This window comes from Anser brachyrhynchus, assembly GCF_964034855.1.
Source record: "Anser brachyrhynchus genome assembly, chromosome: 5".
Classification (NCBI taxonomy): Eukaryota; Metazoa; Chordata; class Aves; order Anseriformes; family Anatidae; genus Anser; species Anser brachyrhynchus.
This window is the reverse complement of record NC_137699.1, coordinates 29094092-29121828: the sequence shown is the minus strand read 5'-3', so window position 1 is coordinate 29121828 and position 27737 is coordinate 29094092. Positions and strand designations below refer to the sequence as shown.

Below are 27737 nucleotides of genomic sequence, written 5' to 3'. Positions count from 1 at the left end.
TGCACTAACCTATCACTATCAAACCTATCATCTTCAAGATACAATGTTATCTTTCTGTACTGAAGAAGGTACAAAATAATTACCTGGGCACTATTAGTAACTTAAGGATGAGTTTAATCAGCAGAATAAATTCACCCCCAGTGAAACAAGGACAGAACAACCAGCACTTTGCAAGCCATGAAATATTCACTGTATGAAGATGAAAATCATGTTATTTTCATCCCCACCTCAGCACTTTTCATCCAAAATGTAACACTCTGGCTAGAAAGAACACACCAAATGAGTTCAGACAGCCAGGGCACACAGCAGGCGAGAAAAAACGAAGTAAAGCAATGTTGCAACAGCTGTGCACCTTGCAGCCAGGACAGTGGCTCACTGAGAAGCCAGGAGTGTGGGGGGAGTTATACAAAAAAACAGCTGCCAGTTGAGCAATTTAAGCTGCAATGGAGGGGCTATGCTGAAACCCAAAAGCTGAAATAACAGGATGGTGCTCAGACCTAGGAGAAGATATACTAGAAAAGCAACAAGCTGGGCTGGGACTGAATTAGTCAGAGGTCTTTGTGCATTTGAGACCTTTGCGGACTAACCATGAAACAAAGTGAAGTAACAAACGGACCCTGGCAAAGAAAAACTAAAGGCATCCTTTGTTAACACTGCAGAACAACACAGCATGGCACTGGACTCCCCATAGCAAGCAGCAGCCATGGTGTGGAGCAAGGGCTGCACAGTACCTGTAGTGCCTGGTGTCCCGTATGGGCCGATCGCTGCTGAGTTTGTCGCTCTCTAGCTGATTAAAAGCATGCTGGCGGTAGGGGTCTTCTCCAGCCTTCAGCAGCTTTGAGGACAAGTAAGCCTTCTCATCAAAACCCCTCCGGCTGTTCTTCTCTCCTTGGGGAGCCCTTGTCATCTGGAGCAGAGATAAGCATCAGAGCATCAGGGAGAGCAGCTGATCCATGTTTAGACACACGTAACATGTTTGGATGCATACACTAAGGGAGGCTGTTTGCCACATTATCTGCAAGTAGTTCGGGTATGGCAGAAAGCAAGACAGGCAAGAGCTTGGAAAGGTAAGCAGGAAACCCTCACAGATGTAATGTTATAATTGCCTTCCCTGAGGAAAATTGCAGGCCTCACTATCCTCACCGACTCAGCTTCAGTTGAAAGCTGCTTTCCTGATAGGGGAGACGGAGCCAAATTCTCTGTAGCACTTGTTACACAGAACGTGCAAGACTGCAGGCATTTGGAAACCCTTTCAGACAGCATGGGCTTGAGAACAACCTCCAGCCAATATGGCTGAAACACAGTACTTTGAGGAAAACTTTCAGCCTTTCATCATTCACTACTGCTTATGAACACAGATGGAGTTGATTTAACAGGTTTCCCCCTTTGCCTTGCTCAGCTTTGTCCAGTCTCACGGAAGTCCACGATAAAGCTGGAAACTGCGTATGACCATCCCCAGTCCCACACACAAGCTAAAACAACAGGGCTATCCCTCTCCACTCCCTAAAGGCTTCTTAATTTCCTTTCCCAGGTCACGGAGTCAACACAATGCCAAAACTCAAAGACCATCCCGTAGGGTCACTGTCTCTGAGAAGGGCTGCTCTGCAGTGTGGACAACCCTAAGAGACCTGAACAGTTGAGCAAGATGATGGCAAATGAAATTCAGTGTACGCAAGTGCAAGGTAATGCACATTAGAAGAAACAAATTAAACTACTCACACACACTGATGGACTGCAAACTCAATGTGACCACCTGCATTACGGATCTGAGCATCCCCACGGACAGCTCAATGAAACCTCAGCACTCGGTCTGCAGAGGTGGAATATAGGACAAAAAGTAGAATCACAGAGTATCCTGGGTTGGAAGGGATCCACAATGATCATTGAGTCCAACTCCTGGGTCCCCAAAGGACCACCCAAAAAATCAGACCATGTGTCTGAGAGCATTGTCCAAATGCTTTTGAGAGCAAACGTCTAGACTTAGAACAGGACGGAGAAAAATTATGATGAATGCTGTAATATAAAATCAGTGACAGCTTGGCAGTCGTGGCCAGAGTACCGTTTTTGTCAAACCAGTTTCTGGAAATACATTTTTGGAGGATAAAAGAGAAATTAAAGGTTATAACTATTCAGTTTGGAGAGAAGATGAATGAAATGAGGGGGAGGAAAAAAGGAAGAAGACCCATAAAGTTATGCCTACTATAGCCAAGGTCAGCCTGATGCTCAGATTTCCCTTTCTGACCATACAAGAATGGAGAAAACGTCTTGGCATGGGATACAAAGCTACACTACTTTCAGTACAAGAAACTTTATCAAACGCAGCATACTCAAGCTGCTGCACATGGATTTACCCAGCTTAGGTTCAGGCACACTTTGGCAGATACCCTGCCCCTCTTCCACCACTGCAGGCACCTCAGTGGGGATGCTAGCCCCTGCCTCCCTTGCTTCTTAAACTTTCCCTGAGGTTGTATTTTCAGTACAAGGAAAAAATAGTTACTTTGGTTCCTTTAAAAGCTGAAATGTTTTTTTCCTCTAATTTATATTTGAAGTTATGTCAAATGGAGCTTCCTTTCTCTTTCTCATCCTAGAAAACAAACTGTTGTGTAGCAAAACCCCAGCTAATCCTGCGCCTTTAAACATTTTGCGGTCATTCACTTGCCCTTTGCTACTCATCTCTGTCTCCCCAAGCCCTGGAAAAGCAACAGCTGGGTTTGGTTTATATTGCCACGAACACTGTGCAAAACGCTGGAAGCAGCAGCGAGCCTGCGGGAGCCATTTTGTCAGGGCACTGCGAAGGCAGCGGGGCAGGGCCTGACCCCATCCCACCACCCCAGCCAGGAGCAGGCAGACAGGGGCCCCGGGGCAGCCTCAGCCCCCGGAACCTTCCTTGGGGACCACGCAAGGCCCGGGACATGGGCCCAGCTCTGTGGGGTCCATGGCCGAGCAGGGCTGTGGGGAGCGGGAGCCCCGTCCTGCTGCGGCCTCGCTGGGGCTGGGGCTGGTGGCCCTGGGGCTGACATGGCGTCTGGGCAGGGAGTGAGAGCCCCAGGGGTGGGCAGGGACAGGCAGGCCCATCGCTGTCCTCAGGGCCACAACACGTTTAATTTGAACTACTGTAGGTAATTCATCTAGCTAGCACGGTTCTCACATTACTACTTTTTAAATTTGATGCATACATAAAAAGCACTAGGAATTAGTTATCAGTTAAGAACACGTCTCATTTTAACTCGGCTGGTATCTCTTCATGCTCTCTTTAAATGTGGAAGAAGGAAGATTCGGGGGATGATAACTCAGACAGCCTAGCTTCAGCACCCAGAAAGACCCTGCAACGAGTAATCAAACGGCCGATGCGTGTGCACCAGGAAGAGAAGAGGGTAATAAATAGCAGCCAACTGAGATTTGACAGGACCACATCATGTCAGACCAAGATAATTTTCTCCTGTGATGGAGTAATCAGTCTTAGGGGTTTGGAAAAGCAATAGATATGACACATCATGACTTTGGGAAGCCTTTTGATACAGGCTTATAAGATATCATTAGTAAGCTAGAGAAATAATAGCCTAGATTAAATTGCAGGAGAATGGGTTGAAACCGACTGGAAAGCTGCTGGCAGAGCACAATTACCAACCGTTCACTGTCAGAGCAGAGAGGCTATGGCAAGGGCAGGTTTTAGGGGTGCTGGATCCAGGGCTCTTAAGTATTTTCATAAATAGCTTGGATCTTGAGACTAAGAATGTTTATCAAACCCCAAAGAAATCCAGCAAAAGGTGTCAGAGACATTGGGGAGCCAGATTAGAATTCAAAATTATCTCAATGCATGTAAAAAGTATCTGAAAACAATACCTGTAATTCAATAAAGGAACTCAAACCTCTAGAGTTCAGCAGGACTGAACTAGTACAAAAAAAAACCTGAAGAAACACCATGGTAGCAGTTCCTCAGAAAAGCCATAGACATTACAGCTCATTACAAACAACACAAAAGCGAAGCCTGATAAACAGAGGAGAGCAAACACCATTCTCAGTGGTGTCTACACAGCTACATAAAAGCCTAGCAAAGTGAATATAAAGCTTCTTTTTAAAGGACTGACTTGCTTTATCAGATTCCTTCCCTAGAGCACAGATGTTTGACTATAGGACATTCATCACTGTTAATTCAAAACATACTTAACAGGAACAGCACAGATTCTCCATGAAATAGTAATCAGTTCCCCCACAAACTCCTCTGAGCTGGGCAGACTGACATCAACCCCCTCCTTCCTCTCCCTTTGCATTAACACCTCTCACTAGAGGAGAAAGTCAATATAAGCATATATGAGCTTTAGGTACATTAAAGGCACATTATGTACAGCTGAGTTCAGTTAGGGTTTTTACCAAACCAACAGGATAGCTCATTGCCATAAACTATATGGCTAAACACTCTGTACCCCCATGCTTGAGGCTGGAACTACAATCGGGAGTTACAGGAGCAGAAGAGCCCAGTTCCTTTTGACTGATGTGCTATGACAGACCCAAAAAAAATGCTACATGAAAGCAGAAAAAGATTAATAGGCACTGGAAATTTGAGTGTCTAGACTAGGGATTAGCAAAGTAGTTTGCACAAACTAAGATTTGACCCAAACATTACTGCAACATCCAGCACAATTCACACACCAAAATTTTAGGAAATACTGTAAGCCTTCTAATCTCATTTTACCATTTCTCTTTTGCACATATGTTCCTCCCTTTCAGTGACAGGATGGACTGAGCTACTCTTCTGGATGTTGAAAGCACATCATTATGTGTGTTTTGACATGGTTCGAGGGACCAGCAACTGTTTAAGTAGAAAAATTAATGCCATAAGCAGGGGATTAAGGGAAACGAATTAATGCCATGCACATCCGTGAAAATGTGAGGGCCTCATTTCTCAACTAGGACAGTGCTATAGCTCTAGGCCTGATCACTTGTAAGACAGCCAGACTGTAATATACAGCACCATTCACCTCTGTCCATCATCTGCCACCAGACACATACACACCAATTCCAACATTGAGAAAACAGCCACTAAAACCAGAGCAGTTTGGGAACTTAGAATCCCAAGATGTTTTTTTTTTTGGCTTGGCCAAACTCAGAAAGAATAACCATGTTCCAGGGGCCCCAAGGAATCACTATTCAATGGGGGTAAGGTATGCAAAACTCTCAGGTGTAAGTATAATTAATCATTTTGCAGTTGAAGTTAGCCTCACACCAGTTTTAAGACAGGATGTATACTTTGCAGCTCTTACATATCTTTCTGGGGTTATGTAGCTTAGAGAAGAGAAGGGTCCAGGGAGACATTATAGCAGCCTTCCAGTATTTAATGGGACCCTACAGAAAAGATGGGGAGAGACTCTACCAGGGAGTGTAGTGATTGGAAAAGGGGTACTGGTTTTAAACTAACAGAGGGTAGGTTTAGATTAGATGTTAGGAGGGAATTCTTCACTCAGAGGGTGGTGAGGCACTGCAACAGGATGCCCAGAGAGACTGTAAGGTCAGGCTGGATGGGGCTTTAAGCAACCTGGTCTAGTGGGAGGTGTCTCTGCCCATGGCAGGTTATTTGGAACTGGCTGATCTTTACGGGGATTTATCCCACTGCCCCCACATACCACCACCACAGTGATCCCAAGTCTGACAGTGCCTCTCTCCCTCTAACCCCACAGGCCCAAAGCCCTTCATCAGAGGTGTTCACCTCTAAACTGGTTCAATGCCAGCTTCAGCTCTTGGGATTTTGTTGCTCATCTGGCTGGCTGAGCAGATCCTCTCTTCTCAGAGCACAAGCTGGGGCCAAGTTACCTCTGAAAAAACACAGTGGAACTGCTGGGGTCCTTTTTTTTTTTTTTTTTTTCCTGAATGGACTTACTCCACTTGCTCCACACACTGCCCCAGTGACCTGAAGATAAGCCTCGAGAGAGGACAGCACAGCACTGCCACCAGCAACCAGCTGCTGGGCACGACAGCGCTTGGGGATGCTATGGAGACACATGCTGCTCTGCAGCCCCTACACCGACACAGTGATGGGCTCCGAATGGCACAGCATACAGGCAGGGCAGGACTGGGAGCTGCAGCAGCTCCCAAGAAATTCCCAGGAAATCCTACTTGCTGGGGACCATGGTACTGTCAACGGGCTGAATATGTGAGATGTTGTCTCGAATGCCTTTTACCAATGGCAATTGTTTTAGAGGGGGTATTGCATTCCCAAAGGGGGTTTAGGAATCCCAGTGTGCACTTAGCTCTTTCTCCTCATGGAATAACCCATAAACCTCTCTGTTAAATTGCACAAAATACTTTAAGAGAAGAGGCCGTGCCTGACAGCAACAGGCCCTATTTTATTCATGCTTTAACTGTGTAAAGCTTTTTAAATGTGGTTTGGGAACCGTGCTCTTACAGAACTTCTGTTATGAAATGTTAATAAAAGTTACCACAATTAAATAGAACCATCCCTTGTTCTTTGAGAAGTGCAGGCGCTGACAGAGGACTCTGAAATTGATTTTCACGTTTAGTTTGTATATTGCACAAACCGGAGTAACACGATGGAGGTAGTAAAGCAACTTGAATTGATCAGCTCCCACACCAGCAATCAATCACAAGAGATTTTCTACTGGCATCAGCTCTATGCTATCGTGAGGCCTGCTGCCAGTTCCAAACGGGGCTGGAGAGACCAGCGGTGGGTCCCCAGCAGAGGCTATTTTCAATGCCCCCCTTTAAAGAGGCTGCAGCCAGCAAGCTGCGGTTGCCAGCTCACAGGTTTTCTCTAGGGTCTGTGACAAACGGAGCTGTAGCCACTCAGTGCTCTATCCCAAGGGACGGTGGGAGGGAGAGGCAGGGAGTCTGCTAGGCTTGCTTTTCAACACTGATACTTGCCCAAGATGTCTCTTCACCCCCTATTCTTCCTGGGTTTTATTGCCACTTGTGCATGCAGAGGCCATTCTCTGCTCTACTCTTCTCTTTTATCCCTCAGAAACCATTTCTCTCTGTCCCTGCTTCACAGCTAGGACGCCACAGGATCCTATCAAGCATTTCTGATTTTGTTTTTCTCTCCTTCCCTCGGTTTCACCAGACTGTGAGCTGTTGACAAGGAAAGCGTCCTCAAGCATGTGGCCTGAAAAGGTAGAAACCCTGTATGATGCAAGAAAGGCAAAGCAACTATTTTTCTGTCTTTGGTTTCCACAGCAACCTTCTCCCCACACCCATCACTTTTTGGACACCAATCTCAGAGCTTCCTCCAAGAGACACAGAAGATGGCACGGTGTTTTCCATGTTATTGCCTGCAGCCTGGACGCAGCAAACATCACATCCTCCTGTGGTGTGTGTGTCACAAGCAGCTGGACCTTGGGGGTTGGTGGCGTAAAGGATTTAGAAATGGGATGATGCCAACTTACAGGTCACAACAGTGAGTTGATGGGCAAGGCTTGGCCACTAGCTTTCAAACAGACTTGCCATGGTTTGGCAAGCTGGTCTTGTTTTAGACAGTTTTGGGGAAGAAAGTAGGCAACACAAGAGAGGGAAATCTGTGCAAGAGAAATTTACAAAAGGAGTGGGGGGAGATAAAAATAAAGACAATTACGTTACTACAGGCATTTTCCCTGCTGTATATTCATTGTTGAACGGTAACCTGAGAAGATGAAACTTATTCTACAACCTCGCAAGACAAGTGCATGATACTGTCAGTTATTGTGCTCTACTGCTGGCCAAGACAGATTTTTCCCTACATTTAATAGGAGGTAACCTTTTAAGTATGTCCATCTTTGATCCAGCCATATAATCCCTGAACAGACCTTGGAGCAGTTAGTAAGGGCTGCATCCCACAGAGCTTTCTGGCCCAGCTAACCAGAGGCAAGAAGAAATTGCCAATAACTGGAGGGAGGGGACATGATGCCCTGGGGCATCCTTCTAGATTTTTGTTTGTAGGAGTGTTACAAAGCAACAGTGGAAGCCAAAAGAGCTTCAAAGACAGATGCCTGAGGGCACTACCTTATAAGCAACTTTGAGGAAATAAAGCTGCTCAGAAGCATGGAAATCCAGACCCCAGATGAGGTGATGAAGTTGCCAATGCCTATTTCTTCCCTGAGTTTGAAGTCTAATGCACACAGATGTCCATTATACAAAACTGAAAATCTGTGACAATTTTTGCTTTTATTATATTTATGACATTTGTATACATTGAATTTGTATAAACACATGCATGTCCAGACACATCTGGCTTTGTGCTCATTTGATCTTCATCTCATTTCCTGGGGTAGAGATATTTTTTTCTACTTGGCAAATTTTACTGTAACATGAAGGACACCATTTTTGGCGACAGAAATCCTTTATTATGCTTTTCATTTCTCTCTAGGAGAAAACCAATGTGAAAAAAACACTGAAAAACTGAGTGAGGGGAAAGTCTTCAAAATTACCGAGTACCAGCATGAAAGAGGAGAGAGAGGTCTGTGAGTTTTTCTTCCCTGAAACAGCACTTGTTTTCCAAACACACCTATTTCTATCCATAAATATCCATGACAACATCTAGTGTCAGCGAGAAGACATATGACAGCATGCTCTTTCAATATCTAAGGGACTAGGCAGTTGATACTGGCACCGCTACCAGAACAACAGCATAGTCAGAAAGAGATCCCAAAGCGTAGCTGGAGACACAGTACCTCTGGGAACGAAGGTTTTGAACAAAGAAGTGATGGTCACATGAATATGAAGCTGTCTGCTTTCAGACATCTGTTTAGTATCACATACAAAACCTCCTTAGCAAAATCCATCTTGGCTACTCACTGTATGTAGGAGCACTGCTCTGCTAAATGCTATACACATACAGTTTGTAAAAGTGGGTTTTGAGGTCTCTCAGTCAGGCACTGTAAGCTGTTACATTTGTTCTTCCAGCAAAATATTCCTGTCTTTGTAGACATTTAAATACATTAAAAATGCCCCAGGTTTCCAAGTAATTTTGAGTCATTAAAACAAAGAAGAAAAAGGAACAGTTTTATTTGTCTTCTAAGTGTTAGATACAATCACTACCTGAGCCCAGATTTATAGCAACTCATTCAATATCAAGACACAGATTATGCCCTCTTGATTACCTGGTAGTACCTATGAGGCCAATAAGACAGTGCAAATGGCGGTGGGATAGGTCTTCATTAAATGCATCCATCACTAATTGTTTCCCTATGCCCACTCCCCCACCTATGCTGTCTGCACAGATGCAACATGTGCATGTGCCTCCTGTGCTGATGCACCAATCCATTCCCTTCGAACTCAAGTGACCTACATTCAGCCTTTTCCTCCCAGTGAATCACAACTGTCCAGAGTGACAGATGCAGCCACAGATATTTCCGCAGAGGAGAAAGCAGCTTCAGGTCTGCTAAGCTGAGGACGGCGAGGCAGCGTTGTGCTATTCCCAAGCCACCAGAAAGTAGAAGTTAAGTGGCATGGAGAACAGGAGGCTGAGAACAGGAAGCTGAAATTTCTAAGGAAAAATAACCTCTCCTGATGAAATCAGGATATTTTGTTTGTTTGTTTGTTTTAACCTGCTGAATGCCTCAGGTCAAGAGAGGAAATGAAGCTACACTAATCCCCAGCTTTCCATAAAGAAAATACAGCATAAAATACAGACTAAACTTAAGAATATAGCCTACGTTTCCATACTATTTGTCAAGAAAGCTGTGTGAAGAAGCTTCCCCAACAGTGAAACCAAAGATTTAGCTATTAAAAAAAAAATAAAAGCAGAAAGGCTCCAATGGTCAAGAAAATAACAGCGCTGCTTCCCTGAAACATCTTAGTCTGAACTCAGGCAGCAGCTGCCTGCTTCTTGCTAACGTAGGCAGCAGCAAACTAGTTACTTAAGAGATAAGCAGAGGTCAGCGAGCACTAAGGAGTTGGCACTGTTCACCAAAAGCATTAAAATATTTAATTATATTAAGCTTGAGGCTCATTTTCTCTGCCTTCAAGATCATACTGCAAGGGCTTTTTGCTAAGACTAGAAAAGGGGAGTTGAAGCACCTCTTTAATCATTCATCCTCAAGAGTCACAGCTTTAAAACGGGAATTAGAAGATTAAGAATGAAATAGCATAGTTCTGCAACTAGCCAACATTCCCATTCCGCAGAAATGCACATGAAGACCGGGGGACAGTTGGATCCTCCACCAGGGACAAACCCAGCCCGTCAGCACCCGTCAGCTCAATAAGAAACTGCATGGAACTCATCTTCCTTCCCAGGAAATAACATCTGGGTAGGACGGTGGGGATGATGCATATGCATCCATGAATTATTACAAACATTAGTCCTGCACGAGGCAGTTCACTCAGATGTGTTTGCCACCATGCATCCAGCTCCGCGGCTTGCAACACAGTCTTCTGATAATGCAAAAACCCATCCCCTGTCAGTGAAGATTTGAGAGTATCAGGCCATTGGCATTTTGTTTAGAAGCCAAATGAAATCCAATTTAATTGATTAATTTTTCAGTTACTGCATTACTCCAATTCCAGGGCTCAGCAATCAATTTAACTGACAAGACCCTCGGAACCATGCTCAGCTCCTCCTTGGGTCTCCATTTGCAAAGACATTAAATTCACCTCCCCAGTAGCAAATTTAATCAAGGATATTGCATACCAATGAAAAATCATGCAATGGGCTCATATATGCCTGTCAAATACGAAAAAAACTGTGTTACACTATGCAGGCCTCTGTCATTCTAGACTTCCATCACATTATTAATAGCAGCTTCCTCAACAGCCTCTCCGCTCTCCTTTTTAATCACTGTCAGCCAGGGAAGAGTTGGGCATATAAGGAAGAGCTGAACCACTGACCCAGGCACCAACAAAAATGCACACACCTGAGTCTCAAAATACTAAGGGCAGGTCATGGTCAAAACCACTGCCCATGGAAACCCAGAGCTCCCCCACTCACGGAGCCCCGCAGCCCCTCACGCAGCCACTCGTCTCATCCTGCAGATGCAAACTGCGGCAAAACAAACTCAATGATTGCAATGTGACCAGTGAGGATCTTTAAAATCCATTACTGCATCAGTCCCCATACAATACAAACAGCACTAATCTTGTAATGCTTGAATGTTTGTGGTCAGCAAAAACACAGCTATGCAGAAACCTTGGCCTACAGCTGGTTTTTGGCTTGGCTAAATCATAGGCCTGATCAGACAGATTTTGAGAACTGCTATTTTTGAGTTCATTTATTAAAAGACACTTCAACATTTTACTCCAGTAGGGAGTTTTTGCCCAAATGACATTTCCAGAAAGCTTGCAGGAGCCCCACGGTCACACGCCACTTCCCTCACATTGCCACGGCTGCAGTGCCGACAGCCTCCCAGCCCATCCGCTAGCTTAGCCCAGTGGCAGCGGTTTCCAAACTGCAAGCAAGTTTTCAAACTAAAAGCTTATGCATTTGTCATAAGAAAAATGTACGTGTTTGTCTCCCACACCTGGAGCTGCGACCTTAAACTTTTGCATCCCAGAGGAGTGTTGTGAGAATATAACCAATGTGGTCAAGAAACATGGCTTCTCTCCTCCTTAAGCTCCATCAGGTGCATTTTTTAAATTTTTAATTCTTATTCCAAATCTTGGCAGCTGAGAGTAGGATCAAGTGAGCTCTGTTCATGTCTTTGGGCAGTGCGACAGTCTAGCTTCCTCCCATTGCCTTGGAGCACCAGGCTCCATTTTTCACCACTCAAATTTATTTCACCAAAGAGATGCATAGCTCCAAAAAGCCACCAGTGCTGTGGTGGTCAAAGAATCTTGCCTGGGCCTTCAGCAGCCTTCCTAAATACGTAGGGAAAAGAAAAACTATATACATATAATCCCGTCATCCACTCCATGAAAATCACAGGGTTACACATGAGGATGAGCTCTGCTTTCTCCTCTCCAAAGTTACTCAGAGAGCAGCATGAAGCACAAACACTTTGTTCATATTCAGAAGAACACAATGTAAAAGCTAAGGGTGTTGTAAATTACCAGTGAAATCCTGACCCGGTGGCAAAATTCCCAGTCACATCAGCAGGACAGTATCTCAGCCAAAACAGAAAATATAAACAGAAACACACACACTCTACTAATCAAAGCCCCAATTTTCTGCTATGCTTGCCCTAGAAAGGGGTTATGTTCAGAAAACTTTCTAATTAATATGTTGTTAAATAGCCTTCATTACAGAAAAGACAAGTAATGTATAAATTTCTAGCTGGAGGTTGTGGTGGTGAGCTAAAGGTTAAATGCAATACAGCTTGTTAGAGACATGGAGTCTCTAACAACTCATTTTCTCCCAAACAGAAAAAGATGTAGAGACATTTTTCACAGTTCTGGCTCACTCTTGTTGGGTTTCAGCTTTTCTGGCTCCAGAAGGTAGCATGGAGATGAACAAACATGAACAAAGGAAACTCGCTGACAGGTTTGTTCAAAGTAGATTAAAAAAAAATAATTATAAAGCATACAGCAGAGCTGTGGTTGCAAGCATGGGGACACACAGCACTAAAGATACCACATTAAAAACAAAAACAGAAAACCATCCACCAAAAGCTTGAAAGAACTGTTAAAGAGGGAACAAGAGTTGGAAGGTGTATTCCTAAATGAGAAAAGAGAAGTGTGAAAGAAGAATTGGCTTGTAACTGTGCATTACAGTCTGCAAGAACCCTTTCTTATAACTGGTGGGGTGTAAAAGGCGTTCCGAGTAACAAGCCTGAACGTGGCAGGACGACGGACCAACAGCACCAACCCATCTCCTCACCCACACACCCCAGCTCACGTGGCCTGCCTACCGCCGCTGAAGATGGCCTGAACAGCAACACGCCAAACAGAGAGCAAAAAGCCTTAGCAGCGCAGCACCTCCTACTGAACAAAGTGAATAAAGTGGGTTTAGTGATTCAAATGAGATGTGAAATCTGATTTTTGGTTAGCACACTAGGCAGCTGCCACGGAGACCTCTGCAGCCGCAGCATGTGAGCCACACGTAGCAGCCCACATGTCACCGAGTGACACCGCTCAGGATTCAGCCAGCTGCCGGGGCAGCATTTTTCAGTTTTTCTCCCTAATTAGCAGCGGCTTAAGCAACAGGAGCTGCTCTGTCTTTTTGAAGTCAGTGATGAGAGATGTACGGAACTTCTACAGGAGCCCATCCTTCAGGATTTATCTACCATACATGAAGGGCACTTCACTGTCTGTCAGTATCTACAGTACTTCATAGAGATCTCTCCCCAAACCAATAGCGAAAGGGACATTTGAAGCTGTAGAGTCAAGCACTCAGCACAAAGGGCAATCCCGAATGACAAGTCTCAGCACAACGTTAGTTCTGCCATACATGTCCAGTGCAAGCATTCAGCGGTGTGACTGTGCATAATGACGTGCCAGCATGTGCCCTGACACGAGACAGAGCTCCCTGACTTCACTAACCACAGTGTCTTCCCCTGCCTCCCCGCAGTCACACACAGGGTAGACCAGAAACGAGCAGCATGCCAGAAGCATCCAGACCACGTCCCCAGTGATATCTCACACTTAATAGCTTCTACTAATTTGAAGCCAGAGATTGTGTTCAGGAGGAATCAGCCTGCAGCTTGGTCCCTGAGGAGCGGGAGCTGCAACAAGCAGAGAATTCACTGCGTGACAAGAGGCGGCGTCTTTCCACATGCACGCTGTGCCGTACTCCCTTCAGGATCATCCCCCAGGGAGGGCTGGGGAGAAATGAGAGCTCTTCTCCTCAGCAGTGTTTTGAAGGTGTACCAATGCTAGGCTAGCGCCTCCTCTTCAAAGCCAGGCTGTCTCAGGGTGGATTTTCCTCTCTCCTAACACCAGCCTCCACAAACATAGTGCGGCTCCCATGCACCTCCACAATTGCCCTGGTGGAAGTTACTCCTCTTTCTCTCCTGCCCTATTGCCCGGTCCTGCTGTACTTTTTGGAGTTCCTTGTGGAAGGGAAGAGCTACCACCATACCCCATGCATTAGGGGTGCTTTGGAAGAACTTGCTCCATCTCAGCCGGAGAATCAAAGCTCGCTGCTGTTGGTACCTCCTCTGCTACATCAATGATTTTAAAGGGCCCAATGTTGCCGATAACAGAGTGAAAACAGAAAGCAAAGAATGAAAACAAAGCAAAACCCAGAACCACACCATGCCAGAGAAGAAGCTGAGCTCCTGTTGCCTTATCCCAGGCCTTGATGCTAGGCCTGCCGTTGAAGTGAATGCAAATTGGATCTATGCCTTCTCCAAAAACCTTATGAGAGGCCAAGATGTTCTTAAACTCAAAACACAGGATATTCCAATACCCATCCCATGATCACCTGTTTCTGCTCAGCTGTACCAGTGCCGTGAAGTGCATTTGTCCCCTCATCCCTCACGGCCTGGCTGGGCAGCAAACCGGCAGCGACAGACTGTACCAACAGCCTGCAGCCGCTCCTAGCCTGCCTCAGGTGGGGCGAGCAGTAATTCTCACATTTGGGAAGACCCCAAGGTATCATAAGCCTGCTGCTGTTTTCCCTCGCAGCTTCATTTCTGCCTCTGATTGCATATGCAAGCACCAGGGCACAGGCTATAAAGTCTGAGCCTGCAATTGACACAGAGATCTGCCTGCTTTTCAGATGTTTGTTACCATAGCAATACCATAGTAATTTTTAGTTTGTTTTGTTGCCTTTGTGTGTGTGTTTTTTTAAAGCTAGGTTCTCACCCACTGCAAACAGAGGCAGTTCCCATGCGTGAGAAGGGAATTAGCTCTCGCAGTGCGCTGCAGACTCAGCAGGGCCTGCTGGCTGGGAGCAGGGCGCTGGGAGGAGACGCTCAGCTCCTGCCTCAGGCCCCACCACGATTGCGGGGCTCTTCCCGCTTCGTTCACCCAAGCCACAGCTGATGCCTGAGCCCAGCATGGTGTCACTGCCCACCCACACTGCTGCACCTCCAGAGCTCCTCATGGAGCTCTCTTCTGACCAGCCTCCTTCAGGACAATCATCAGACTGCTTTGGGCATCCACTTGCAGCTTCTTCCCAAACAGCTTGGCCAAAAGCAGCTTACAAAACCAGCACGAATAAAGTAGGCTTTTCCTTCATTGCTAGCACCTACTTCAAGGCTCTGGTAACGATCTACAGAAGCCTAAACACAGAATTGCCGTATCAACATACATGGGTTACCAGCGTGGTTTTCAACGTGTCATTTGCGGGCTGTTCCAAAGGACCCACAAAAATGAAACAAGCCAACTGCCAGAAATTGGCTCCCTGCCCTCCCCCAAGTATAACCAACTGCGGTCGTGTTCAGACCGAAGGACAGCCAAAGCAGAACCCCTCCAGAAGGGGAAAGAGAAGTATCCTTTTTTCAAAAAGACCCAAACTCTTGGTACATTCAGGCAATTCTGGAAAGCTGATCCTTTATAACAATGTCCCAAGTTAAGTGGAGCAGAAGATCTCAGGAGCACATTCTTCATTAGAAACTAGCAGATCAAGTCCTTGTAATCTGCATTCATCACAAAAAGGCACGATTTTTGAACACCTGTCCCCCTACTTTGCTAGAACTGCACACTACTTGCTTCTGTGTGCTGGTTTGCAGAGGATAACTGCCTGGTACTCTTCCTGCAAATGAACAGTCAGCCCTTAAACACAAGCAATAAAGGTTCGTACTGTGATGCTAGAGGCTGGGAGTTGATACAGATCTGTCAATCACGCAGAGCAATAGAATGAATAATTACATTAAAGGAAAGTAGAAAGGCATCTTTCAAAAAGCCCATTGATCTTTAATCACAGATTAGTGAACAAATCACATTTCTCTTTGCAGAAAAGTCAGTCGTGTTCCTTACTAAAAGTGTAATTGTAGCGTGTGATGGAGTGCTCCAGAAATGGCTGCCTCGGAGAGACAACTGACACAAACCAGGTACCTTGGCGAGGGTAATGCAACAGCAATTTATCTCTCTGCATTAACCAGTGTTACACAGTTCAAATCCTACTGTGTAAGGTCTGAGACACAATAGGATTTATTTTCTCTTGACACCTATCTCAAAGAAGCTCATTAACTGGGGAACACTGAAACATCTAACAATCTCGTGGCTTAAGGTACTGCCTCTTCACTTAGCCGACACAAGCAAACGTTCATTTATTGCAGTCTTAATCTGCAGAGCTGAAAGTGTTTCACTGGTGGAGCCTCTGCTCAGAGGCAGGCTGCTGGTGGGGGCACCCCCCTGCCCCAGTGGGGTGAGGACCAGAGGGCCAGGCAGGTTGTGAGGGGAATAGGACCTAAGCAACTACAAGTTGCAAAGCTCAGGAGTAAAACCCTGTAATTCCAACTCCTAGTCCCACTCCTGGTCCCTCCAGCTCAACCACAAGTGCTTTTCCATCTCAGTTTCCCCTGGACTATGGAGACAGAATCAGGACAGCCACTCGGTAACACTGCAGCATACCAAATAGTTCAGGGATTTGCCAATACTGATCCAATTTCAGATTTGCCTGTAGGCTTGTATCAAGAAGTTCAAAAGCTTAAGTACACCTCATATGCATAAGACGACAGAGAGGGATGCAAGGCTAAATCCTGAAAATTTGGCCTGCCTTATGACTTCTAGATAAAGATGGGGAAAACAGTCGTAGCAGTTTGCACTACCAAAGCAGCCCTGCAGGAGATATCTGATAGTGAAAACTGCCTCTGAGCAGCTACACAAATTGGAAATCCAACACTTGGTTGTGCTACCAGCTCACACATCACCTCTAATTAAAGAGGGCTTTACCTGCTGCAAGTCAATGCTGCCCCGGTGAATTCATCAGCAATGCCACCCCATCCTCACACGGGAGGGGACTGTAACCTTGCCTGTTCTCAGTTCTTGGACATCCCCAAGTCCCATCTGTGGATGTCTCAGAGAGGAGATACCAAAGAGAAGTGAAGGCAGCTTGGTCCCAGGAGCCACCTGGCACCAGCCCTTTCTGATGGAGGGCTCCGGGGTTTGTAAAGTAAAAGGTGTCCAAGATGGACCTCTGCTCAGTGAGGACAAAAGCGCACCAGCAAACCTCCCATTGCAGCTAAAGTGGTCTGGTTTAGTCTGTTATTAGATAGGTAAGATAGCTCCTGTGGTAGATACCAAGAGGCATCCCTCCGACCTCCTGTGGTTCTGCTCAAGAGGTCAAACAGCTTGTCACTTCATCTGTACCGCTCCACAGAGCAGCAAGAAAAATATGAGGTCTCTCTGAACCGCTACTGGCAATAAAACAGGAAAATACTTATTTTCAAATACAATGAAAATCCTCAGCACTGAAAAGAAGTCTCCAGAACTTGCCACAATTAAAATATCATTACAGTATGCACTCATAGCTGGGCTGCAATATGAACCTCAAGCCTGCCAATATACACACATGTAAATTACACATCCACATCTCCCAAACGACTCATTCATAAACTGCGCACGTAGTTTCTGCATGAAAAGACACAAAAATGAGAGGAGAAACAGATGAAAAAGATGGCAGCCAGCCTGCCATTTGTAGCATATGCACAGACATTTTTAACAGCTCACCTGCAGTCACCCGGACTCCAAACGTGGATTATTTTAATTTTTTTATTTTTACAATCTTTTTCCTTTTAAACAAATATCCTTTGACACTATGGTACATCCCTCTTTGCTACTGCTTTTGGAGGAGGTTTTACAAAGAGGTCACTTTTTTTTTTTTTAAACTCAGCCCCTCCCTCATGTTTTTATTATCTCTGTTACATTCTATCATAGTAGGTATGCATGGTTGGTGTGACCTTTGCTGTGAAATGCTCAAATTTCAGACACTAAAGAGATTAAAAGATTAGTCCTGAAAAGAAAAAATCCAAATACTGGGGGAATGGGGGACACAGAAAGAAGTTCAATTAATTTAGTCTTCATTGACAAGGATGTTATATTAAGTTTGATGCAACTGTGATGAACGGGCTGAGTGAACTTGGCTTATATAAATGTTAGAGCTCAAGGAAGTCACAGGTTTAAATGGGTGACCAGGTTAATGTGAGGTGTGTGTAGACAGGAGGAGAAGAGGGAAGATGCCCTGAGTAAATCATGTTCTGCTTTCCAGAGGCAGGGTAGGAGAACAGAGAAGCTTCACATCACATTTACATAAGCAAACAGTCACTGGAGGTTTTATTGAAGTCCTGTACTTTATAACACTAGCCAGCGATCTTGCTGAATTCTTCTAGCACAGACATAAGATTTCTGAAGAAGCAAACTTGGTTAGCAAGGTGCCCATACAGAGACGGGCTGAAAAAGTTTAGAGATTTCACAGGTTAACAGAGCAGTTGACTTTCAGTCCTACAGGCGAAGCCTGTAATTTCCAGCAAAGGCGATCCTGTAGTACCTGCTGGCAGCAAATGGAGATGTGCTCATATGCTTCCCTGAATCACCTCCATAAGGCAATTAATCGTCTTTGCCCCCTCTGTGCTCAGTGTTTTCCATCTGAAGATTTGGAGCAGTGCTGCTGACGTGAGGTTGCAAGGTTAAGTCTTCAGTGGCTTCAGCAGTTATTGCTGAAGCAGTAGGATGAGCAATACTCTATGACTTTTCTAAGACACCGCCAACAAAAAGAAAGATCATGACACTGAAGTCTTGCAAAATTATTACATTTTTTGGACCAGTGGGTTCTAGGAAGCTGAGGATGAGTCACAGGTTACTCTGTCCAAAATAAACCCATCTCCTGCTACTCCTTTTCCACTCAGCCCCCAAAGATCCCACAGCGGGGTGACCTGCTGTCAGTGGCAGCAATGGCACAAGCTGGCATCGGTGCCCTCGATACTGGTGCCTCCATAACATGACACTTCCCACTGCATCCAGACCCAACACACGCTCTCTTCTCTCTGCAGCAGGGACAGGGCAGACATACCAGGAGCTCCATACCACCCACTCCTGCCTGGTTAGTGGCACATGCAGTCAGGCCAGTGAGCACAGCAGGGCTTCTGGATGCAGCAAGGACGTGAGCAGCCTTTGATGGCAGCATTGCCCTGACTTAAATCCACTCCCTCAAAGCACAAGGCAAGGCCTCTAGGGTGAGGTAGCATTGCTCAGGCTGCAGATGCCAAGTTTGCCATGCACACAAGCCAGCCCCCTGGATCTACTGGGGACTGCGTCCTCTGTCTGTCACCTTCCTTCTCGTGAAGAAGACCGGTCCCACTTTTGGTCATCACCCCAGTGCTCACATCGGCTGGGGAAGCAGAAAATACCTGCTGCTTCAAGCAGGAGCACCGCGAAAAGCCAGTGAGCTACCAGCTCAACTTCTCCTCCTGGTGTACCATGATCTCCTGAGCTATCTGCACCCAGAGGAATCTCCTCAGGTCACCAGAACTAAACTAGTCAAAGACTAAATAATACTTTGGGAGAGCCTCTGCCTCCTTCACAGCCCAAAAGAGAGGCAGTACCCAGGGTCAAGGAAGCGCAAGTAATGTGCAGACAGATGGAGGGCATACCCCAAGTGTGTAAGGCTAATTTCTCCCAACCTCCCATGCACAGCCTCTACTGGCAGCTACCAAGATTTGTAGGAATGGCATAATTTATGTTAATCTGAAGAACAAAATATAAGAATCTCACCTTCACGGAGCAAGAGGAACAGTAAGAAGCGTCCCCAGGCTTTTAAATCAAATATTTCGCTTCTCTCAGCAAGCTATCAGAGCTGTCCACCCCTTCTTCCAGCTGAATGGCCCCAGCAAGATCTTTTGGAGGACACAGTCAGTGACGTTCACAGTGCTGCATCAATGTCTCGCGGAGCCCCTGAGGAGGGATTAACACCTCCTTTCCACCTCAGCTCCAAGGGAGAGCTGCAACACCAGAAGCAGCTTCGGGCACACCTGGAAGCAGGTGTTTTATACGTCCTCAACCGAGAGACCTTGCAAATCTCAAACCCAACGTGTTTGGTTTAAGTAACTGCTTCCATCCACTGTAAGGATAAAAATTACTTGGATTCACTTTTTAATGAAAATATTGTCCTGTAATTAAAAGCAGATAACAGCGTTCTCTGCCTGGCAACAGTCATTTTAAACTAATATTTACGCTTTTTGGAGCCAGTAAGGCAATTTTACATTACTCACATCTCACAAGAAACTTTTCCAGACAAGAGTTCAGTCAATTAGTCATCAGTGTTGTATATAATATTTTACACAGAGGAATCCAATAAGCCAGGGACTGTCAGTAAGTTCTTGACCATTCTGAAGTACTAGGCTGTAACTCTTGTCCTCAGACACGTGGCAGATTGGAAAAGCATATGTCTGGGGCCTCAAACTGCAAGCTAGCCATGTAGATAACTGCACAGAAACTCTTCTGGGGGCTTTTCTAGGCAGAGAAGGCACCACAGCCCACAGGTCAGCAAACCAGCAAATCTTCAGTCACCTTAAAAACTCCATAGTCTTTCCTCTTCTGATTTCTTGGCACTACACACTTGAGAACAAGGAGAGGCAAAAATGCTTGTTCTACCTTCCCTCATTTTGAGATATTTCTTTAAACTTTGAGCATCCACTAAACTTGAAAAACCTCCTACTCGAAGAAATCTTCCAGGCACGAGCTTCCATCAGATCTTGTTTGGCAGAGGAGGCACTTTCATCCTAACTTGTGGCGAGACAGCACAGAGCACAAGGGGAAGAAGAAAATTTCTTAACACTTTAATCCCAAAAGAAAAGTGCAAGAAGTGTTCAGCAAACACCTGCAATAAAGCACTCACTGTAGAGTAGGTCTTAACTAAGTGCATGGGCAAATACTCGTCCCCTCTCTCATAATGCCACAGATCTCCCAGTTTTTGTACTTAAGAGGACAGAAGCTGAAGATCACAGCTTTTACATGCAGAGAGAGCCCCAGCAGGACCTGGGGTAGCTGTATGGGCACCCAAGGCTCCTGGGGTGAGAGCAAAATCTCAAAAAATCTCAAAATCAGCCAGGTTAGAAGCTTAAGACTTGTCTCCATGAGACAGCTCGCATGCCTTCACTCCGCTTTGAGGCAGGGGAAGGACATGGTTCTCCTTAGCAATATGTTCACACCGTGACAGGTATCGGGGGAGGAAGAAAGGAGTTGAGGCAGCTAAAAGAAATTTTCCACTAAAAAGATGGATGGGATTATTAGCAAAAAAAAAAAAAAAAAAAAAAAAAAGGAGGGGGGGGACACCAACCCTCCTCTCCGGTGATTTAATTGCTCCCACTAGCTTCAGAGGAGAGCCCTGCTGCACCCCACTGGCAAGCATTGCAAATCGTGCTTACGTGTTTCAGAGCCAGCGAGCTGTTCCTGCATTATTCTCTGTGAACGACACAGCCCCTTCGAAACCTAAATGTAGGCAATCAATCCTTGGCACTAGAAGCCGGGTTTCACATAGAAGGATCCAACGGGCAATTTTCATCTCCGATTCTTTAGCTCGGCACAGTACTTCCTGTGCTTTCTCTTCTCCATACTCTTGAAAGGGCATCCCTTAGCCAGCTGAACTGGAGGGGATGGGGGGCAGAGGGGAAAGAAGCAGGATACAAGATCTGCTTGATCTTGATTCTGCCACAAACTAAGCTGCTGATTTTGAAATTATCATAGCAAACCTCTCTGCACCCTATCCCTTCCTTTACTAGTGGCAGTACAGGAGAGGAGAACAAAGATGTTTTAGGAGAGGGCCATTAAAAATTTAGACATGGCATGATTCTCCCCCTTTATCACTGCAGATCTAGAAGCTTTGGAATAGGCAAGTTTTAGGCATCTCCTGATCAGCAGAGAGCAAGCCTTGTGGAGCTACCTCAACTCAAAGTCAGCAATTCGTTAAATAATTAAAAACACAATAGTGGCAGCACAGCAATATCACACGGAACCTCATCCCTGCCTGCAGACACCAAGGACCGCCACATTTCATATAAATGGTAAACAACAACAGACACGTTTCTGCTGATGTAATTAATCTCTATCCCCTGCCATATTAACGAGTGAAAGATGCCCATGTTTAGGATGAATTCGTCTAATTAAGAACCCCATGCAAATGGCAAGCGTCTCGCCCAAGGGACTTTATCTTAGCTAGGAATCTGGTTCAAGAATAAAAGTCAGCTGCATGGCTAGGTGAGCACAAGTCAGGGTGACGCTTTTCCTTCTGCGAGGCAGAAGCCAATGAGCCATCCCTGGACAGCTCGTTACTGTTTGTCTCATTTGAGCCACTCATTACTAGGGGCTTCACCTTGCAGCCCTGCACGATGCCACACCGGCCAACAGACCTGAGCTCTCTCAATGCTGCATCCAAAGACACATCAGCAGGAGAAGCACCATCCTCGGGGGATGAAGCATCCTGGCACCACACACCAGTAGCGTATATTCACCTCCCTTCTCCTTAATCCACCGCCCTTCCCCACAACGGAGCCGTGACTATTCACACACGCACTAGAGAAAGGGGTGTCAGCCAAGTGCCCGGTGTGAAAGACATTCAAAGAGAAAGTCAGAGCCTGAGCAACCAGTGTAAATCAAGACTTTAACCTTTCTTAGCCTCAGATTTCTGATCTGTAAAAGAAGATGCTCAAGGGCTCTTCAGAAATGTGTTAAGTGAAGTGCACCAGACACATGTGTCAATACAAAATATATTTAGTGCCAAAAATAACAATTGAAGTGTCTCAGTCTTATTGTCTCTGGATTGTTTCCCCCAGTAAAAAAATAAAAATTTGGGTAAAACAGATGCTACTACAAATTTGTTTAACTTAGAAAAATTTATTCCCTTTCAGTCTGTATATCCTTAGTAGATAGATCCTTGGCTTGGTGCAATACCTAATTCCCCATTCCTGTGACGTTAGCAGCTAAGACATGACTCCAGCAGTCAGTATCCCAGCTCCCAGTGCAGAAAGCAGCACTTTCTGTTCATTGACCAGCAGAGAGAAACGTGGCTGCGCAGCAGCTGAATCAGATGGGAACTGCCCCCTGCCCACACAGCAAAGAAAACGTTCGAGGAAAATCATCCTCTACCCACTGCTCCCTACAATAACACCATCAGGCCACGACGCACAGCCAGGTCTGTCGGCCATCTGATGTAACAGGAAGAGCTCCAGCGATCGCATTTCCCTTGCCTGAAGGGGAGGCAGTCCACTACATCAGCTCTGGGGGAGCAGGCAGGCCTCTAACAGCGGTCCTCTCCTCCCACATCTTCAGATGAGGGAACGTGGCCTCTACAGCAAGAACAGCCAGCTCCAGCCCACTGACCTTGAAACCTGCTCTATAGTCCCAGCATCTCTAAATAATCATTTCCTCTGCTTTCGGACACTGAGCATTCAATCTGTCTCACTGCACAGCTAACACCACAGCATTGCACACCCTGCACGTTATCTTTTATCAATCCCTTTAATGGGACAGAAGCTGTCCAAAAGCTGTTCCTCCTCTATGTACCTCTCCAAACAATCAAGAGGCTCCAAGATATGGCATGAGGCATTACTACAGGACAGCAGTCTGCATCTGTGGGGAGACTGCCTGGATAACACAATGCTTAACACCTCCACTTTCTGTGACTGATGCAAGCAACATGTGTGCAAAGAGGAAATACAAAAAATATTATCTTTTTTCCTAATACACTCAAATAGCTGAAATGACAAGTTAAGGACAATATTAAGATTCATATTTAAAACATTCAAATGTTTGCTATTTTAATACTTTCACACCAGCCCTACTTTATCAGCATATAATGAAGAAAAAAGTCCTTGTATTTCATCCTTCTTTCTTATCCACTGTGAGCACCAGGGAAGCTCCTCCAAGTTCATGCAAGCTACTCCAGCAAACCAAAAGGCATATGGCTGTCCACCTTCAAATTCTCAGAAATCCACTCAATCTGTTTAATTCAAAACTGAGAGATTTACTTTTTAGCTAACAGGTTTGAGAGATGTGCGGTGACATGCTCTTTTAGGTCAACACTTAGTAAAGCACAGTATAAATGCCTTTTTCCTTGCCAGACCCGGTGTCTGTCCAGAGGACAGATAGCTGAGCTGCCCTCCAAATGACACCAAAGGCGTTCCTGGGCAGATGCTTTTCACACATACCTTGGTAACGCTGGAGGTAGTGAGCTGGCAGAAGAATTGCAAGTAGTTCTGGGGGCACAGCCCATGGGGGACCTGAACAGTCCTATCAAGCAGCGGGGATTTTCCACTCTCTCCTTTCTCAAGAGGCAAAGGTATTTAGCTAGTGAGCTTTTCTTTAAATCAGCAGGGTTTTCAGTCCATTTGGGTCATTTTCTTCCCCTCAAATAACTCTGGATAACCCATTTTTGCTTACAGTGCAGAGCCACTCCGAAGTGCAGATCTCATGGAGCCATAAGGAGATGTTCAAGAAGAAACAGCAAGGATGTGTCAGACAGGGCAGGATTCCCTCAGGGCATGGTGCTGCTGTTGGCTGTGAGGAGCCTCCTTGGGGTGGCACACTGCTGCTGCCCCAAAAAACCCCCTCTGCACCCCTCTGATCAGGGAGGTGGTCTCTGGAGCCTCGCAGGGCAGCTCACCCAGCTCTGGCACAGACCATAGTTCATACATCCAGTGTTACCTGACAGTACAATGGGGCTAAATGCCTACTCACTCATGTTTCTTCTCGTCATCCAGCAGAATTTGCCCAGACTGTCTAGCCTGCACCAGTTAGACCCCCCTTGATCGAAGCTGGAGAGTGCAGTAGCAGAAGTGGATGTGCAACATTCAGATTTCTGTTCTGGGGGAAAGTACAACCAGCTGAGCTTATCCTTGCAAAATTCTGCTCCTGCAAAAGTCAGTGCTGCAGTTTGTGTTTGCATTTGACTATTAATAACTTGTGGCAGAAAGGCCATGTACCCCATCAGCCAGTACTGCCCATTATACCTTGTGCCCTATGTTTAAGCATGCAGGCATTGACGTTACTGTTACCTAGCTGCTTAAAGAAATTGTTAACAAGGCAAAAAACAAATGCATACTACAAATGCTAGGAGCACATTCCCAGACAAACACGCTTTTTTCTGCAGAGGGAATGATCTTCAGACTGCCTACAGTGGATTTCTTCCCCCAGGAAGCGCGAATCATGCAGGCTACTGGCCTGAGCCACGGGTTACGGCTGTCACTTTACATTAAAAGCAACATAAGCTGGGTAACCTCACATTATCAGGGGGAAGTCGGGGATTTAACTCTCCAAAGCCAGAGTTATAAGTGAGGCAGCAGCCGGCAGGAGCCGTGCTGCACTGCCAGCGACAGAGCCTTCAGCCTGCGGTCAGCAGCGGGGAGACTGCGGCCCAGCTCCCAGCACTCACCTCCAAGCTCAGCAAACACCCCAAGATTTATTTCTACTCAGCCCGGAGAGGCAGCTCGTCCTGGCAAGAAGTCATGCAGTGAAGCGGTAGCTGGTTTAATGATTAACACTGTCGCGCAGAGGAACCATTTATAAGCTTCTCCCGCCTGTATCCCCACTCCCAGCAGCTTATTCTCAAACGCTGCTTCTTCCCACAAACGAACAGGTAGGAAGATATGCACAATAAACCTGAGGCAGCACTTGGGGTAAACGAGAGGGTAGGAAATCCCCACACCCCCAGCCACAAGCACGAGGGACCCAGCAGCAGGGGCCGTGCCCGTGGGCCTCAGGCCGCGCGGCCTTCACCTGCAGCCATTTGGAGAAGGGCAGCGAGGCGGCTGCGGACCACGGGCAGCCCTGCAGCAGCCCCCCGTGGTTTGATCTTCCACGCAAGTCCCTGCCCTGCTGTCCCACCTGCAGGGGCTCCCTCAGACACGTCCCTCATGTGCAAAGTCTGCCCCGGAGGCACGGGCCCAGCAGCGAGCCAGGCTAAGCACACAGGCTTACAGCCAGCGCTGCTTTCTCTAACTTCAGACGTAAACCAGCTGACAGGCAGTGACTGAAACCTACCAAAATTTACCCACGTCAGATGTTCCCAACTGACAGTGATACGGGAATTTACATTGGGAAGAAAAACATTGAGCTGATAAGGCAAATTCTGAGCTCAACAGAAGTGTTTTCCCATTCAGTCACAACTCGAATCTGGAAAGAGAAGAACCCCCTTTAATGATTCACGCAACCTTCTGGCAACGTGCTTCCCGACTAGCCTTGCCACGGAGTGGTGACAACCACAATTAAAGCTTCGTACAGGGCTGGCAAGTTAAATATAGCAGCAGGAGGTGTGTTTCTAGTGGAATTATAACTGCATTAGCAGAAAGCTAGACCAAAAAAAAAAAAAAACCTGATGATGTAATGTGGATCCCCAAAGCTTGCTTAGCTTTTATCAATCTCCCACAAGACTTGGTTTAGCAAATTCCGGGACATTTAATAAATGCTGTGTGCTGCATTATTTCCTAGTTTCTCCAATTCACTGCTATATAAATTAGTGAGTTCAGTCACCCTGTGCTTCTGCTTGCTAACACTTGTTTCATTTGAAATTCAGATGTTACGGTTTTGGGTTCCACTGAAATGCAGCTGAAGGAACCAGGTACGTCTGCAAACCTTGTTTTCTGACCATGCAACACGCAGGCAGCACCAAGCGCCTTTTGCACACCCGTGAGCTAGAATAATGCCTCCTAGGGTACAGGAGGCACGGAACAGCCGCAAGGGGACCCCTTCAGACACAGCTGCCCATCTGCACTCTCTCCCTGCAGGTGTCAACAGCCTGCTGCAAGCCCCTGCTCCTGCACGGGCGTGATCTGGGGACACGAGCGCGACAGAGCATCCCCTGCAGATCCCGCAAGAACGTGAGCCCAAGAGGCGAGGGCACAGGATTTTCCTCAGCCCTTCTTCAGCACTCGCAGTGATGCTAATGCCCGTTCATCCGCTCCTGCCCCTTCGTTGTGGTGTCTCTCGGGAGACACTGGGGAGAAGCAGAAGAAAGACACAGAGCGTTCTGATCCCCTTTAAGCTCAATGCGACAGTCATAATCCTCTAAATAAAAAGGAAAAAGAGGAAAAATGAGATGGGCTGTGACAGGTTGGGAGGACTAAATCCCTGTTAAGTAGGGCACCAAGATTTAAAGGGCTCAGCTTCGCACACATCCTATGCCTCCGATGAGGCGCACGCAGGATGGTGTCCCTGCAATTTCTTCTATGGCAAGCAACAGCTGGAGAGCCCCTGCTGCTACGGCGGTGGGCGAGCGGGCTCTGCTGCCATGGCATTGCCACGCTGAGACTGGCGTGCCCAAAGCCACGGGGGCTGCAGGAGCACTCGGGAAGCTCCTTGACTCCCTGGGTGCAAGGGGCAGGAAGGGAGGGAGTGGTGCCAATGGCAAAGCACAGCTGCACAACCCAGCGGCTGAACAGCAGCGGAGAGGAGAATACTGCACAACCTGTGTCATTCGCCCTGCCAAGCACCGTCATTTATAGCTTCCCACCACGTTTCCCTTCAGCTCCAGCACATCTGTCCTGAAAGCAAGGCTTTGGGCCCCCACAAATCAATGAGAAATAATTTACAATCAGCAATTATTTTCAATAACGCTGGAAGCTAAGTGATACTAGCAATTAGCTTCCAGCATTATTGAAAATAAGTGATGCAAGCACATCAGCAGATTTTCCCAGGTACTTGATGTGACTCGCTCTGTGTCCTGCACTGCAAGCACAGCACCATTCACTTTCACTTCAAACCGCCTCCTCCCGGCTCACCCAACATCGCAGCGTGAGAGTTGTGCCTGTTCGGGAACCTGACCTGACCCAGCAGGTCTTTCTTTGCATCTCTTTCACGCGCTGCCAAAAGCAGCTTTTGAAGCATGCTGGGGCAACCCCTCTGAGGCTAGACCTCCCTTTGCTGCACTTCGTCTCCTGACCTGATGGAGCCTCTGTGCCAACCACAGCTGTTCTGGAGGAGCACTGATTTCCCAGCCCTCCCCAAAA

General features: G+C 46.4%; 1 protein-coding gene across 5 annotated transcripts in view; it reads right to left on the bottom strand.

The window, feature by feature from the left end:
* Positions 1 to 27737, bottom strand: part of GALNT16 (polypeptide N-acetylgalactosaminyltransferase 16) — a 67821-nt gene that overhangs the window by 34253 nt on the left and 5831 nt on the right. For 4 of the 5 annotated variants that reach the window (XM_080595400.1, XM_080595404.1, XM_080595403.1 and 1 more), the window contains exon 2: positions 732 to 907. In XM_080595400.1, coding sequence (XP_080451526.1) covers positions 732 to 907 — 176 coding nt within the window. Of the gene's footprint in view, positions 1 to 731; positions 908 to 19512; positions 19833 to 27737 lie in introns of those variants that run through there. The other variant, XM_080595402.1, reaches the window with a different exon arrangement.